This window comes from Mya arenaria, chromosome 2 (genome assembly GCF_026914265.1).
Source record: "Mya arenaria isolate MELC-2E11 chromosome 2, ASM2691426v1".
NCBI classification, from domain to species: domain Eukaryota; kingdom Metazoa; phylum Mollusca; class Bivalvia; order Myida; family Myidae; genus Mya; species Mya arenaria.
In genome coordinates this window covers 53,009,904-53,027,152 of record NC_069123.1, presented here as the reverse complement: position 1 = coordinate 53,027,152, position 17,249 = coordinate 53,009,904, and the positions used below count along the sequence as shown (strand labels likewise).

Below are 17,249 nucleotides of genomic sequence, written 5' to 3'. Positions count from 1 at the left end.
TGTTTTGTTGCTTTCATAATTAAATCCCTGCTTCGCCAAGTGAATTTTGGGCTATATAGGAATCACACAACATCATCATGTCTTAGGGGGGGTATATTGGGATCATGCACATTGTCATGTCTGGGGCGAGATTTATAGGAACCAGATGCATTGTCATATCTGTCAGAGTTTTCAAGGAATCATGCTCATCGTCAGGTCTGTGGGAGCTTGAAAATCACATGCATCGTCATGTCTGTGGGGTCTATATAGGAATCAAGCACATTGTCATGTGTGAGAGGTCTATATAGGAATCTGGCAAATCATCATGTCTGTTGGTGCTATTTAGGAATTGGGACAATCATCTTGTCTTTGGGGCCTATATAGGAATCATGTGCATCATCATGTCCATGGAGGCTACATAGGAATCAAGCCCATTGTTGTGGTTTTGGGACTATTTAGGAATCAAGCGCATCATCATGTCTGTGGTGAGGGCTATATACTGGAATCAAGTGCATCATCATGTCCATGGAGGCTCCATAGGAATCAAGCCCATTGTTGTGATTTTGGGACTATTTAGGAATCAAGCGCATCATCATGTCTGTGGTGAGGGCTATATACTGGAATCAAGTGCATCGTCATATCTGATGGGGCTATTTAGCAATTAGGCCAATCATGTTGGGGGGGAGAGGTGGCAATTTAGGAATTGGGCCAATTGTCTTGTCTGTGAGGGCTATATAGGAACCACGTGCTTCATCATGTCTGAGGGGGCTATATAGGAAGCAAACAATGCGTCATATCTGTGGGGGATATATAAAAATCACGCACATTGTAATGTCTGTGGGAACTTTATTATAGGAATCACACATCGTCATGTCAGTCTATCCTGATTTGTCTGCCGTTTATAACTTAATCATTCATGCTGGGATTTGAAATAATTTTGCAGATGAAAGGATCAAGGTCCCTAGCTTCAAGGTCATGTCATTGTGCACTGAGAACTGTTGTCAGTTTTCCAATATAATACTGTCTGGGGCCGTATTCAATAAGCATCTTAGTAACAATTTTTAACTTTAAATAGTGAAAAATTGCCTTTTTTTCTAATTTGAATTTTATGAAAACGAACAATGTTTGTACACCAAAAACATGAAATTAAGCAAGAAAATGGTCTAAACAATATAAGAATATGAATAAATCTGATTAAAAGTAGCGGGTATTTAAAATAATCAATGTCAAAAATTATGAAATTCACACTAAGTTGAAAATATTTACTAAGATGCTTATTGAATATGGACCCTGGTGATAGTTTTTTTGTGAACTTTCCAAAACTTTGTCATTCAGGTTGGGATTTAGAAATAATTACTCATTAGTGTCCACCATAAGATGACATGTTGTGCACCAATCCCTAGTCTCTATCTTGAATGTCAAGGTCATAGCAGGCCTGAACATTGTCAGATTTGCTATGTAAGCCTTTGCGATGATAGTGGTTCATGTCTGGTCCATAAATGCCATGCATGGTTGAAGTAATTTTGCATTAGTGATCACCATAACAAGACAGCACCCAGGTTCTGATGCATTTTACGGTCATGGTCATTGCACGTGTTTTGGGTTATGTGCCCTGGAACATAAGTTTAACAATTTGGTCATATTTATGATTGATCTTGTGGTATGAAATAATCATTATCCATCATATAATCTTGAAACATATGCTATGGTCTTTTATTTCAATATTTGCAATAACATCCAGTGTCAAGGGGGCATCCTGGGATAGTCATCAGTTCCTAGATAGCTAGCTCTATTTATACATTCCTAAACAGTACATGACTGTAGTTGTACATTATTTATATTGATATTTATAGCTTGTAAGGAATGGAAGGAAAATATTGTCTGATCAACGTACAGTAAATGCTTGAATCTAGTCCTCGAACTTGGTAGGGAGGTTGGTTATGACCAGTAGATCCCTCTTGTAGACCCTTATTATTTTTCAAATCAAAGGTCAAGGTCAACAGATTGACCACAGTCCTGATCATCTTTAAAAATAGTTTTGAAAAGCATTTCAATGATGAATAACTACAATATTTGATCTACTTGCTTTAAATTTAGAAAGGACGTTGGTTATAACCAGATATTTGATGTGAAATGACTAATCAGTTACCATAAGAGGAGACATACATGTTTTACAATCATTTCTTGCTATTGATTCAATGTTATTTAAACTTCATGATGTAAAGCATCATCACATATAATTAATGTGCTCTCAAGGTCATTTTTTTAGGTTTATTTGATACAATGGATTCTATAGCGAAAATCTGTGTATCAGCCATGGCTTTTCAACAATAAATCTAAACTCATCTATTAATGGAAGTTCAATCCATTTCTACACATTTGTATAGCACTATGGGAATGTGCGTGAAAGGTCAATCCCACATGGAGGTCTATTTTATACTATATGGAAAGGGACTTCAAAGTACTAATAATATAATAAGTCATGTCTCAGCTGTTACCATCTAATCAAATTTCCTTCATATTACAGTATAATATAGTAAGTTTACAAATTGCTATGACTCCCACAAGGCCAAGTTTGAGGTCATGTGTCAGTGGCAGCCCTTGTTTGAGATCATGTTTCGGTGTGCCACAACATGTAGTATAATTAATTGGGCGATTTATTAACAAATTATCTTCATTAAGTCTGTAATGAATCACCAGTGTTTAAGGCTGCTATTTAAAGTTACCTCTGGCTCAGAAATTTAGCTGTGGAAAGTATGGCTTAAATCCTTGAGCTGGTTCAGTGACCGTCATGGGTAAAACAAGTGACCGAAGTTTAAAAAAAAATCCTTCAATAAAGGTAGAAGATATGGAGTAGACACAAAATGCAAGACTCAAATCCACAACCTAGTACAGAGAACTTTTTCTTTAAACTATCACTGCAAGCAAAGATTGTCACCTGCCAACATCCGCGAACATCAATGCCAACAAAAATTGTTGCCTGCCAACATCCGCTAACATCAATGCCAACAAAAATTCACATCCGTGAACATCACCCCCAGCAAGGGGCATAAACACAACACATGAAGTGTTCTGAAAATTCAATATATTTAGTTGTGCCACACATAGTTAACAGATATAAATGTCAATACTTTTAACAACAGCTCTATCTTAAGGCATTTGGATAGTACAAATTGACCTTCGATTGTGTGCAAAATGTCATTGTCATGATTTTCTCTTTACTGACTTACAAAATCAAGATCAGAGTATAAACACGACTCAACGCATACATGAGAGATAACAACTAACTGATAATCCACATTTATTATGACCAAAACTTTTTGAACATTTAAACAATATTATATACATGTGTGTATTGTCATTTTAACTTCGTCATAATGATACAATAGAAAAAACTTTTAACACAAAATCATGTACATAAAAATGATTTTGTACAAAAGTAAACATGAATACAAAAATTTAAATGTATAGAAGTGTTTGTTTCTGAAAGAATGGAAATGATTACATTTTAACCAGCCCGTGGCAATCAAGTAGTTTTTCAATGTTTACATGAAGGGTCATCCCTAGTAAATGTAATATGATGTTATGGCACAATCCAACACCATGATTCAATTTTACCTGGGTTCATCTTTCTTTTGCTTTTTTCCTTCAATGATGTACCATGCAACATGTTTACAAGTTCATGTCCATTGCATTAGCAATCATCTTTACTTGAAATTATATGTGTTGATATTTGTTGTAATACAACTATTTCTACATAGTCACAGTTGTGAATAAGCACATATAGACTGTTACACACAATTCTTTTACAATCTCAAAAATACTGTAGAGACTAAAATTGTAATTCAATGAACAAGTGTTTTAATACCAAATTTTAGCCAAATGATTACAAAGTACAATATTGCATAACACAAAACCAGCCTGTAAAAATCAGACTAGGCCAACTCAAATCCTTTCCACATCTGGAATGTCAACCTACATTCTCACCCAGGGGAAAAAGGCAAAGTATAAATGCTTATGCCAGATTGTGACAGTATATTTAAACAATGAATACTGCAATTTCCAACCAAGCAAACTCACAATTCACAATTTCAAGTTTGTTAAAAAATCAGTGACACTTGGGCATTAACTAAAATTGAAATTGAATGCTTTATTACACTGCCAGAATGGAACTGTCTATTTATGCTTGTCTATATGTTGACTGTGAAGGTGATGGGCTTGGATGAAGGGTTGACGCCCGTTTTGAAGAGAGCGCGGTGCAAGGTGCCCACTTCCACCACCTTACTGGGGTCCTGCCTCCGTGGCTTCTTGTTGAACCTAGAAATAAGAATACATGGAGATAATGGTCATACCGGGATCAGTTGTCCTACATAGAGTATAGTAAAGTAAGAGATGTACTGGGCAATTAATAATTAAAACGAATAATGGAAAACATAAAGGATTATTGTATTGTTCCAATTTAATTCATCACATCAACTTATACGTAATCCGTGTATATGCATAAACAATTTGCATTAATCATTTAGTTCACTCCAAGAAAGATTTAGCATTCTCTCCACAATACAGTATCACACATTCAACATACACAAGTGGCTGTCCATCTCCAACTTTGGCTGATGCAGGAACTTTATCCGATACGTCCTTAATCCTTGCAGACATTGGTGTCATTGTCTTCACTACCATAGGCCGGCCTGTAAAATCATTTTCTTTATTTATTTTCAAATAACAAGTTCTGTTAAGCAGATGTTAAGTGTCATACAAAATACTTGATATTTAGCTTAAAATTATTATTTCTGCAAATTATACTTTTCTCTTCCAACAAAATGTTAAAATTTGTGCTGAGTCGATGATTTGAAAGAACTGCCGCAATAATAAACAGAGTTTGTTTTGCAGTCTTACCATCAAGTTCACGTTCACTATATGTTTTTGTGGCGTTGATGGCATCCTCCCTCTTCACATAGATGACGTCTGCCATGCCTCGCTTGAGTAGTTTGACACTCTTCACTGCACCAACCGCTCCAAACAGCTCCTGTGTGATTACGAAGCATGTTATGTCAGCATTATACATTACAATGAAGGAAAACAGTTTAGAAAACACATAGCACATTATTTCAGCAGTCAACACAAAACAAAGACGTACACCTGAAGAAACTGAAATGATTTCTGCCACAACAGCATATTTATGATATCTTCGCTGTGATGACATCACTGCTACACACAAATTATGTGGAGGTGTGTATAATAAATTCGCCCCTTGTAATTTTATACCTATACCCCACTAACGAGAAAAACAAAATGTTGATAGAGGAGCTTACATATGTTTGCTAAATTTCTAATGACCATTGGTCACAACCAATCAGTTTAGTGTAACCAACAAATGTTTTGGTCGATTCATTGTTAACTGACATTAATGCTGTTCCAAAATATAGTTGATGAACTTTTCTACGTATTTTGTTTATAGAGAAACAAAAACTGTAGTGTATAAATAAGTCTAGCAGAGAACACTTCAAGTATGTGTTACTAATCAAAGGTACTTGGTAAGGTATAATCATTACATTGTTCGTACCTGGGCGTGTAACGGGACATCCCTCATAGTCAGTGGGACGAAACTACTCACTGAGGGTGTACCAGTATATCCCATACAACCCCAGCTTCTAGTATCTAATAGTATATCACTGTAAAACCCTCAAGAAAACTACTGTAAGAGGTCGATACATGAAAACTTGTAGTTACACATAACATGACTATTACATGTACTTCAGTAGGTAGTTACATACAATGATGTCATCCTGGGTGACGGTGTGAGCAAGGTTAGTGATGGAGATACGGAAACCCTGCAGTGGGCTGATCACATTCTCATCATCCTGAAACACATGACAGACAACAATTATCAGGTTAAAATTGTATTCAATAAGAATACATGTATTGAGAATGATTTATATCAGGATATTGCAAGTTGTCAGAAACATAATATGTATAGAAGGGACTGGAAGAATCATAAATAATGAATCAAATCTTTATTTTTGCATGTCTGTAGCCAAGTCACAAAGACATTACACAAAGATGAGATCAAATATTTCATAAAATGCCTAAACTAAAGTCTTTACTTTTCATAAACATGTATAGGCGAATTGCTTTTCATCATATTTTACTTCAAAACCACATGGGAATACCAGAGTTAAAGCAGCAATTTACTGGCTTACATCTTCAAGAGGTGCTTTTCTCTGAATAGGAAGTTTGGCACTTGCCGAATCATCTGGTCCTGATATTTTTGTGAACTTCCCTTTCTTAGCTGGTTCTATAATTCCAACTGTGTCAATAATTGGAACATAACTAGAACTAGAAGTCTTCAGTGGTCCACTGTTTGTGGTAAAGCGCAGAGGCTCAGCAGGAGACTTTCTTTTCAGAGCTGATGACTGCAAGCCTACAGGCTTTGTTGGAGTGTGGGTATCATTCATAATTGTCTTAACACTGAAATTCTGCTTATGAATTGGTTGAGAGTCCACCTCTTCATCTAATGGCTCCTCCTTCACCAACAGCTCGTTTACAGGGGCCGGCTGGTAGTACATTGGTTGGGCAGATTGGGGCGGCTGGGTGTATGCGTAAGCCTGACTGGAAGGGGCTTGCTGTGATGGCAGCATGTACTGAGGCCCTTGGGGCGAGGCATACTGTGGCTGGGGTGTGTACTGTTGCTGAGCTGGTGCATAAGCAGCAGGGACTGGCGGCCGATACTGATCGTTGTGCACCTGAATTTTCGGCATCATCTGGCCCTGAGAGGAAACATTTACCTGAAAATGGCATATAGTTACAGAAATACCAAACAATGAAACTGAGAAAAACAGAGGTTTATTTTTCTATTAATGTTACCAGACAATTTGTTATCTTACATACATTGTATTTTTAATTCAGTCTGTACATAAGCATTGTTCAGATCACTATTATTGTTATCATGTACTGATAGCCTACCTGGTAATTTGAACCCATAGGCACATTTACTGCAGAAGGTTGAGGGGGGATAGAAGGGGGCAAGGCTTGATAGACAGGCTGGGGAGGGTATGTAGATGTTGGGGTTTGGTAGGGCTCCTGGGTAGCAGGAGGCTGGATGTAGGTGGCTCGAGGGTAGAGCTGTGCTGGGGGATAGGGAAGATTAACAGGCTGGATTGTTTGGGGCACATTAGGTGCTAGGTACTGCTGGGTCTTGGGGGCCTGTGGTGGTTGAGTAGAGGGGTTGGGGACAGTTCTGGTGATGGTTGTGCCTGTGGGTGGTCCAAGGCGTCGGGTGACAGTGGGTGGAGCCCCAAAACCGCTCCCTCCGGACACCGTCTCATAGCCAGGGGGCATGACTTTTGTCAACTGTTTAAAGAACCAAGAAACAAACTGTTAAACTATTCTCCTGATGCCTAACTTTCACTTTAATATAAATATTTCTGTTCTTATTAATTCAGTATATATTATGCATGACTGTTATCTGTAGTACAGTGTATAATAACAGCACAAGAAATAAATGATTCAGTCCAAGTCTTAAACTAAAGATTAAACTTTTAAAAGCAAACTACAAAAGTCATACCACCCTGAAATATATACGTTACCCAATTTACATGCCAGAAATATTTATGAATGAAAGCTGCATCATGTTCAAAAGAACATAATAATAATGCATATATATAGTATTTATAGTTTTATGTTTTTATAAGGTATAACGTTTTCATGGCTTCTATTAAAGGAAGTTTGGAAGTATATTACTCCCTAGAAATGGGTCAAAACTTCAAAAAATTATTCCTTGAAAGTACAAAAACTTCCAGAAATTTGAAGAAAACTTCCAAAGGTGAAAGCTTGGAAGTTCAAAACATCAGAACCTGGTGTCAATGTTACTTTTATGGTCACAATTTCAATGAGTCTTACAATAAAATGAATTATTATAATATAAGTTTGTGAACTTTCAAATTATTTTATTTTTAACACACTAGTTGAAAAATAGTGGGAAAAGATATTGTACTCGAGAGACTTAAACTTCCACATTTCAGTGAAAAACATCCAAAATTAATGGACAGGAAGTTCATACTTCCAGACTCAAATTCTTAATAGAAGCCCTGACGTTTTTTACAGACATTGATATTTTGAAATAAGAGTTACATGATCAACCAGACTTTAATATTATATATGTTTCACCTCTTTTGACACAGGTAGATTAAGTGTGGGTAAGTCCGTAAAAAAACCCATAAAAATACTGTGTGGTAAAATATTCATTTCAAACTAATTTTTAATATATTTTTGGTGGGGTTAAATGATCATACAGAAAACTACTGCCAAGAAGGCCAAGATGTCAATACATTTTTTACTTTACTTGAATTTTTATTCTAGGTTTTGTAACAATCATAACTTCAGTTCAATATGTCACAAAATGATTACAATTAATTAAATGGTTGTAAATACTGACAAAGATGTAATACATTTTAATCCTTCAAGTAATCTTATAACATATCACCTGCACTTACAGTTTTCGTTATACTGAATTTTCCCTGTGGTCCTGGAGTAAGCTGAATATTGTTTCCGACTGTTGATCTGTTTGAGACCTGAAAATTCATGACTCATTACTGTACAGATTTCCATTTTTATATAGCAACACAGTTCAAGTACATTCTAATTTCTAATTAATCAACTAACACCCCATCTGAATGGAGCACTGCTAATTTATCGCTTAAAACCCATGGAGCAGAAAATTTATAGCCTTCCCGCAGGCAAATTTAAGGTTTATTGCATAACTTCAATGACATGTCACAGGCAAGGCATGTCGGACCAATTAATGCATGTTGAGAATCCAGCTCTGCCTGTGAAGGCATGTCGGAACCAATACCTGATAAGATCCTTGCAGAAATATTGATTGAAAACTAGTTTGGTCAGCGGATTTAGTCAGAGAGGAGAAAATACTGCTGATATAAAAACAAAGATGTTAAAAAATCCAAACAACAATTAACATACAGTTCTGGTGAGTGTGAAGTCTTCTGCTTGTGTCTGGGCTTGGGCTCCTGGGGCATGAATTCTCTTTTTCGCCACAAGCTTGGTGCGGGCATCAACTGGCTCTTTGTTAGCCCGAATGGTAATCAGCTTCTGGCGTGCATCTGTGCCCTTAGCTTTCTGGATAAGTTTCTGCCTAGCATCAGTTGGATGTGTTTTCACAGTCAGCTTTTCACGCGCATCTCTCATCTGGTTTGTTCTGTTCTGGTTTGAGCCAGTCTTTCTGACAGCCGGAACTGTGATAGAAACATCAGTCACCCTCGAACTTTGATAATTGGGTGTGATTCGCTTTCGGCTTTGCCCTCCAAGCTGATTTGACTTGTAACTGGGGTTACTGCAAAAGTTATTATATATTTGGGAAAAATGTACTGTTTTTCTTTTGGAGAATGCACCCCAGACAGGGGATCAATATTATGACCTCTTGGTTGAGAGCGGAACATCTTAAACACAAGACCATTCTTATCCTGTTCTAGCTGCTATGTGGTTGACAGAAAAACAAATTTACAGGTGGAAAATGTTTAAATGTTCTACAGTGAGAAGAACAACAATTTTGGCACAAAAAAACGGTGTGCATCACATAGCTTGGACACTCAAATATTGCCATTTAGTCCTTTAACATTGTTTAAAAAGTAATATTATGACATTTCAATACGTTCAGGGATACGTTTTTATTATTTTTACATTTCTTATGTATCCCAGTTATGCTACAACTCTCTCCCATTTAAACACAGGGTGAAGGTATATATAACAAAAAATATGCATATATACAATGAATAACAATGATATACCAAATGTACCTGAAAATGTTCAAAACATTATTATATTTTCACATAAATAAGTTTGAGGAAAGTGGTTTTGTACTCCGGGAAATTTGAAATGTTGTTTTTTCTCGATTAAGTTTTTTCTCAAATAAATTTGTTCCCAATTGTCAAAGATTTTCTAATCTTTAAACGTGCACTCACAGTTAGTTCACTTAGATATTTCAGGAGCAGGAAAACGTTAATAAAATGTTGACACTTAAAAGACACCCCCTCTCTACATCGGTAATTGTTTCATCACTTATTTCAGAGACTTCATTATGTTTCTGGTAGTTCTTAAATATTTATTTCATTTATTTCACCAATAACAAACTCAGAAAACAGTACCAGTAGCAATCAAGTAATACATTATTCATTGTTTCTTAGACATAAAGAACAAAAGCTTAATAATGAACAGCAATTGAGAAAACATGAATGAAACGATTTTCTAAAATTCTAAAAAAAAATCAAAACCAAAAGTAACATTATTTCGCGAAGAGATTGTTGTTATTTTATTTTTCATAACAAGACTACTTTTTACTAAAAATAATAAAACAAATCTATGCTGATTAATTGAGTTTTAGGATATTTACCCAAACTGAACTTTAAAATTGGTCTTTGATATGTAATCATCCAGTGATTCGTCCATCTTTATTCTAATCGATTATCTCTAAACTTCGTGGCACACAACTTTTTTTTTGGCTTTTAAAAAACTGTTGTCTGCCACCGCATTATGTGTCCCCTAAGATTTCTTTATCTCATGCTGTTTTATGGGTAAATAATGTTCATTCTTCTACATCTTTCATTTTGCTTCAGGTATGAACTGTTTGATTATACTGCTTCACCGTGTGTTAGTTAATTTTAGCATTAATATTTTATACGAGTTTATGGTTTCGCAACAATAAGAAAAAGACCATTGAAGGAAACTTTTTATCATTATGTTCTCCTTAAAAGGTCTCGATCATTTTTTTACCAACTGTCAGTTTTCCCGGAAATACAATTGAAAAAAAAACTCATTTTATTATGCACCAGTCAATTTTAACCACGCCCCCCGCCCCCCCGGTCTGCGGATATAGCCGAGGAAATTGGCCATGTATTTACCTTCAGGTGGTCCCGCAGTGCCAAGTGAATGTGGTGGTTTTGTCTTTGCGCAAAATATAACGGGAAATGGGCCTTACCTAGGGTGCGGGGGGCATTTGGCAGGGGGTTACCATCAGTTCATCTTGCCGGCCGGGGATTTTACCCGGGGTTGGCTGGACCAAAAGTCAAAGTTCCCGCAGCGCTATTCCCCCAGACCTTGGGGGGCTGTGGTTACAATAGACTGGTGCATAAGTATTTGACTATATCCAAATTGCAGAAAAAAAATACAAATATAATAAAAAAAGTTTTTTGGTTAAAGTAGGGTGCGAACCAACGTTAAGTCAAGAAAAGAAATAGAAAACAGATGCCTTAACCACAAGGCCATCAGAACTTTTACAAAAGTGTTGGATATTTTGACATTTTATCAATACAATGATTATTCTAAAATAATAGACGTGATGTATGGAATTTTTCAAATCCCTAAAATAAAAGACGTACAATTAAGTTTTTTCAAATCCCTAACGTCTTGAAGGATTTGCCATATCATCAATCTTTAAAAAAATCTGTCAATGTACAATTATTTGGACTATCAATGATAACATCACATAAAGTCAATCTACCAATCACGCATCAACAAATTGCTCATATCCATTATTTACGCTAGTGAAAATTGTGGTCTTATAGACGATATCTGAGCAAATATCAACATTTGCTGTAGGACTCTGGCTTTTGGTATCATTGTGTAACACTCGTATGGACTTTTTAATGATTATGCCAAAGTTTAGGAAAGGCAATCCTTTAAAAATAGATTAACATGCTGTATTGTAATGAATGATCGACCTATTGCAAAATACAGACCAGACACAAGACGATAGTTGGACATCAGAGTTTAGTTCACCGATGTCATGACAGGAATATTTATATATAGTGGTTAAATGGTTGTTTCAGTGTAAGATTGTGAATATTTCACAGAGTGAGCACCAAAAGCCCTACAGCAATTAATTATTTACTGTTGATGTTCACAAGGTGAAATTTATTGCCATCTTACAACTACTATACGTCAAATTATATGTGAACTTAATAAAATTTGGAAATGACATCATTGAAATGGTGTCCCAAAATTGTACACACATTGACTATGGATATGGATGTGAGAGCGGGCTAAAAATCTAAAACAGTGAAGATATCAAATTGTTAGAAACAGTGAAATATCACAAAAATAAGCCACCATACAGCATACAATAAAACATCATTCCTACAAACTGGCGCTGCCTTTTGTGCGCTTCAAACCTGCTGGGTTGGATCCTATGAACAAGCTGTGAACATTAACACGATAAAAATTTAAATATATAAAAAATAACTTTTCACGCAAAAGTGTCTGTGCATCTAACCTGTTCAGGGAAAAATGTCTGTCTTTGCTCTTTAATTTGTTTTATTACTTTTATATATATAGGAAACGTTCATGTTTATTTGACATAATTTGAATAATTTATTGGAAACTTTCTTAGTAAACATGTGCTTATATAATAGGAATGACCATCCCAGATCGATACAGCCATTAATAGGCTTCATTTACTAACTGGCTGTTGACGCAGCGCATCCTGCAGATGACATGGCCTTCTCACTGTGATGACCATACAGACTTGATTGTTGGATTGGGGTGGTCTCTGGGTTGTTTGGTCTGAGCTAATCTGAGCTGTATATGGTTTTTCAACCTGGGTCATATCATCATATTGTTCCTAAATCTCGGCCATATAACCTTGTCACAATTGTCTGTAATTCTTCAGAATTTCACACTAGCATCTAGGTATCCCAAACAAAATGAAAAGTACAGGTAGAAATTGACTAGTAAAAAAAGGGTCTGTTGATAAATATCATTGACCAAATATACTTTTTAGCTTGACTATTTGAAGAATAAGGAGAGCTATCCTAGTCACCCGAGCGTGGGCGTAACCACTTATGTTAAAGTTTGCGTACCACCTCAAATATTTTCAAAGTCCATGAACATATGGCTTTGAAACTTTGCAGACTTGTTCACCATCATGCCCCCAACCTATACACAGGAGGAGGTAACTCTATCAAGCATTTTGACAAAAAAATGCCCCTTTTTCTACTTAGAATTTACGTTAAAGTTTGCGTACCACCTCAAATATTTTCAAAGTCCATTGACATATGGCTTTGAAACTTCGCACACTTATTCACCATCATGCCCCTAACCTGTACACAGGAGGAGGTAACTCTATCAAGTATTTTGACAAAATTATGCCCCTTTTTCTACTTAGAACTTACGTTTAAGTTTGCGTTTCACCTCAAATATTTCAAAGGCCATTGACATCTGGCTTTGAAACTTGGCACGCTTGTTCACCATTATGCCCCAAACCTGTATAGGAAGAGGTCACTGTATCAAGCATTTTGACAGAATTATGCCCCTTTTTCTACTTAAATAGAATTTACGTTAAAGTTTGCATACCACTTCAAATATTTTCAAAGTCCATTGACATCTGGCTTTGAAACTTTGCACACTTGTTCACCATCATGCCCCCAACCTATACACTGGAGGAGGTAACTCTATCAAGCATTTTGACAAAAAATTGCCCCTTTTTTTACTTAGAATTTACGTTAAAGTTTGCATACCACCTGAAATATTTCAAAGTCCATTGACATATGGCTTTGAAACTTTGTACACCTGTTCACCATTCTGCTCCCAACCTGTACTCAGGAGGAGGTAACTCTATCAAGCAATTTGACAAAATTATGCCCCTTTTTCTACTTAGAACTTACGTTTAAGTTTGCGTTTCACCTCAAATATTTCAAAGGCCATTGACAGCTGGCTTTAAAACTTGGCACGCTTGTTCACCATTATGCCCCAAACCTGTACACAGGAGGAGGTAACTCTATCAAGCAATTTGACTAAGTTATGCCCCTTTTTCTACTTAGAACTTATTTTAAAGTTTGCGTACCACCTCAAATATTTTCAAAGTCCATTGACATATGGCTTTGAAACTTTGCACACTTGTTCACCATCATGCCCCCAACCTGTACACAGGAGGAGGTCACTATATCAAGCATTTTGACAGAATTATGCCCCTTTTTCGACTTAGAATTTACATTAAAGTTTGCGTACCACCTCAAATATTTTCCAATTCAATTTATGTAAATATCTCAGCACATCATGTATTGCATTGAAATCTAATCTAACAGTGATCCATGCATGTTTCGCCAAAACTTTTCAATCCATACACCGAAAAGCGGCGGAATAGTCGAGCGCACTGTCTCTGTGACAGCTTTTGTTTTCTCTCTTAGTTTAGCTGTAATATTCATAATTCAATATATATTTATTATCAGATACTCTGAACAATAGTAAACATGCAACATGACTCACTACTGAGTTATGGCCCTTTAATTGTTGAGGTTTGACTTTCCCGTCTCTATCCAAATCACACTTTCTATCCAAAGCTGGAATCTATATTATTAGTTTTTTAAAACTAAATGTATGTGGTAATGTGGAAGAGGAAAGTTACTTTCAAGTTTGATATAAACAAGCCGAATGGATTGAGTATCACTTTAGTAATTGTAATGTCCAGTGTCAAAAATCGTCTACTCTCTGAGTTTAACAATCAGTGATTTTTATTTGGCAAAATACTAATGTGCACACGTTGTAATTACAAGTTTTTTTCATTACAGACTTGAAAGAGATGACCTTGCCTAGGTCATCTATAGACAGGAGTTGCCCAGTGCTGGGGCCCCAAGATGTTCCTTCCATTGTGGCCACTCACATTCTCAGCTTTCTCGACTGGAACGAGAAAATAAATGCCACATATGCCCTCCCAGAATGGAAACTCCACCTCTGCACTCCAGCCTCCTGGCCGCTGGTCCGATATGGGGGAGAGGCTGAGGAGAATGTCTACTTCACAAAGGAGAGGAGAGCAAACTTTCTCATATGTTTAAAGGTGTATGGAAAATTTATGAGAAAGATTGAAGTATGTTTTGGTCATCCATTGCAAAGATCTGGACAGCAGATTCTGACAGCTGTGTCAAACTACTGTCAAATTTTAAAGTACTTTAGGTTTTGCCCTGCAGAGCCACAACAGTACACATTTCCTTGTGATATGGCAATGAAAAAAGGAGATGTTTGTGCATTTATCAATGTTTTACGGTCCTGTGAGACTCTACAAGATGTGGCATTGCTGACTCCATTTATCTCATGGTCAGAACCAGTTGAATTCGGCAGTAATAACATATTGACAGAACTACACCAGACAAGTCTAGCTTATAAAATAACAGAACTTCGGTTGGCATCTGCTTCTTTGACAGATCATGAGGGATATTTACATGTTTTAAAGGAATTTAAGAATCTGACAAAACTGTCTGTGAGAAGAGAAAAGGTGAATGATCCTATTCTTCTAATGCTTGTAGGAAATGGTTTGCAAGAAATTTGTTTGTATCAAGATGAAGAGCTAGCTTTGTCTGATTCGCGTCAGCTTAGAGAGGACCTGTGGAAAAACATTCTAGAGATTTGTCCAGCTTTTAAAGTTGATCTTGTACTTCAGTATATTCTAGTCATCAGAGATTCATTTGTGCCAAATATGCCTTTGAGGTCATTGGTGTTAGATGATCTAGTCAACATTGTCACTAAAGGTGTGATGGATCACTTCATAGAATGTTACAAACACACACTGGAGAGCTTCACATACACAAATCTCTACCTGGAAAACTTTGAAAGTGGTGACAGTCGCTTGCCAGCAGCTCTCATTGCCATGGCCATGGCCTGTGAGAAATTGACATCCATTCGATACGGCTTTCCTCTGACAAGCACTTCCATCTTATTACTAGTAAAGTCCAGAAAGCTTCAATCGCTAGTTATCCCAGCTGTAGAGGTATCTTACGAGTTTGACTGGCCTGTCTCTGCCATTCAGCAACAATGGGGAGAAGATGTAGTGTTGTGGCTGAAGGCAAACTGCTTCAGTGAGGGCAAACTGGAAGAGGCTGTGTCAGAAGTACTTGGTTTTAAGTGGAAGCTTGAGTATTCTCCCCCTTCTGCGATTGTTTCATAAAATCTTAACTATTTATAGAACTGCATTTAATGTATCTTACATTGTCATGTTGTTGTTCTTTTTCTGATCAATGGCAAAATGTTTTATTCTGTAGGATATTAAAATATGGCATTAAATACTGTTCCACATTTAATTAGAAGTCCTGAAATATTTATGTTTAATACATCTGTTTGGACAATTTTCTGTAGAAATTAGCTACAAAAATGTATATCCAGGCTGATGAATCATTTTGATGAAGTATGTAATGGACATTTTAAATAAGTATGATATTATCTTTAATTATAACAATTTTACCTCTCTGTATTTATAATAAATGTCTTAAATACCGAAGTTGTCTGTGTGCGTGTGTCAGATAACTGCATTAAGCTAAATTGCTTGAAATGTTATTTATTCTGTATGTATAAAAAATGCCCGAGCAATGTGAATGTTTTAAGTTCAATTTTTGTTCACTAGTTAATTTAAGCATTATTGAAACAAAAAGTGATAAGTTCTTGAATCATGCTCAAATCCGTTTCCGGAAAAATCCAATGTAGATTGCCGTTGAAAGTATGTGATGGTCAGGACTCAAAAAGGGATCAGGGGCTTAGAATGCTACTGAAAGTGTTTTTAAAAGCCATCTATATCCATTTCAAGGTACTTATTATGATCTATTATACTGTCATTATAAAACTTTACAGCTTATCATAATCTAATGAAACGGATATGTTTTATTCACGTCTATGCAATATATATTTTATCAGAAAAAAAAATGATTGCATACTGCGATAGATCAAGTCAAGATGGTCAATTGTTATGGACATTGATTGCGCTTTATTGTAATTCGGTACAGAGCAACCAAACATTAATGTTACTTCCAACTTTATTTTCAAAATGCTTAAAACTGTATCAAAGTCGTTTTATTCAATGTGTAGTTCTCACCGTCTGCGCCTTCCTGCAACCAAGAAAACGTCTCCTTCCACTTGGGATCGAACCCAGAAGTACGCTGTTTTGACGGTGTTGAAACACAGATTGGCGGTTCAGGAGCTGGAGTCCTTGAGCTAGGGTCACTAACCTCAGTACTTGAGCGCTTGAAGAATGATTCAATAGAAGCCGTGGAAGGTTTACGTTTCGACATGTTGGAATTATTATACAGAATGATTTCTTTTTATGGCCCCCAAGGTGGGCATATTAAAACCGACCGTCCGTCCGTCCGTCCTTGTGTCAGGCTCAATAACTCGTGTCCGGGCTGTAACTTTAAAATAACTTGCCACATGTGTTTGACATACCAAGACGACGTGTCGCGTGCAAGAACAGTGTCCCTACCTCTAAGGTCAAGGTCACACTT

The 17,249-nt window shown here is 36.5% G+C and overlaps 2 protein-coding genes across 3 annotated transcripts; one reads left to right on the top strand and one right to left on the bottom strand.

Moving 5' to 3' along the window:
• Positions 1-3,267: 3,267 nt before the first annotated feature.
• On the bottom strand, positions 3,268-10,507 carry LOC128219556 (proteoglycan 4-like). Its single transcript, XM_052927379.1, has 9 exons — positions 10,385-10,507; positions 8,959-9,328; positions 8,475-8,552; positions 6,946-7,332; positions 6,183-6,767; positions 5,757-5,843; positions 4,879-5,008; positions 4,565-4,670; positions 3,268-4,296 (listed from the first exon to the last, which is right to left on the bottom strand). Exons 1-9 carry the CDS (start codon positions 10,438-10,440, stop codon positions 4,170-4,172), a joined length of 1,926 nt encoding a protein of 641 aa, XP_052783339.1. The 5' UTR covers positions 10,441-10,507; the 3' UTR covers positions 3,268-4,169.
• A 7-nt stretch (positions 10,508-10,514) lies between these two features.
• Positions 10,515-16,290, top strand: LOC128219566 (uncharacterized). 2 transcript variants are annotated; one of them, XM_052927390.1, is made up of 2 exons: positions 10,515-10,565; positions 14,556-16,290. In XM_052927390.1, exons 1-2 carry the CDS (start codon positions 10,562-10,564, stop codon positions 15,923-15,925), a joined length of 1,374 nt encoding a protein of 457 aa, XP_052783350.1. In that variant the 5' UTR covers positions 10,515-10,561; the 3' UTR covers positions 15,926-16,290. The 2 variants fall into 2 exon arrangements, with proteins under 2 accessions (XP_052783350.1, XP_052783358.1); XM_052927398.1 differs by having other exon boundaries at positions 10,529-10,607.
• Positions 16,291-17,249: the final 959 nt, after the last annotated feature.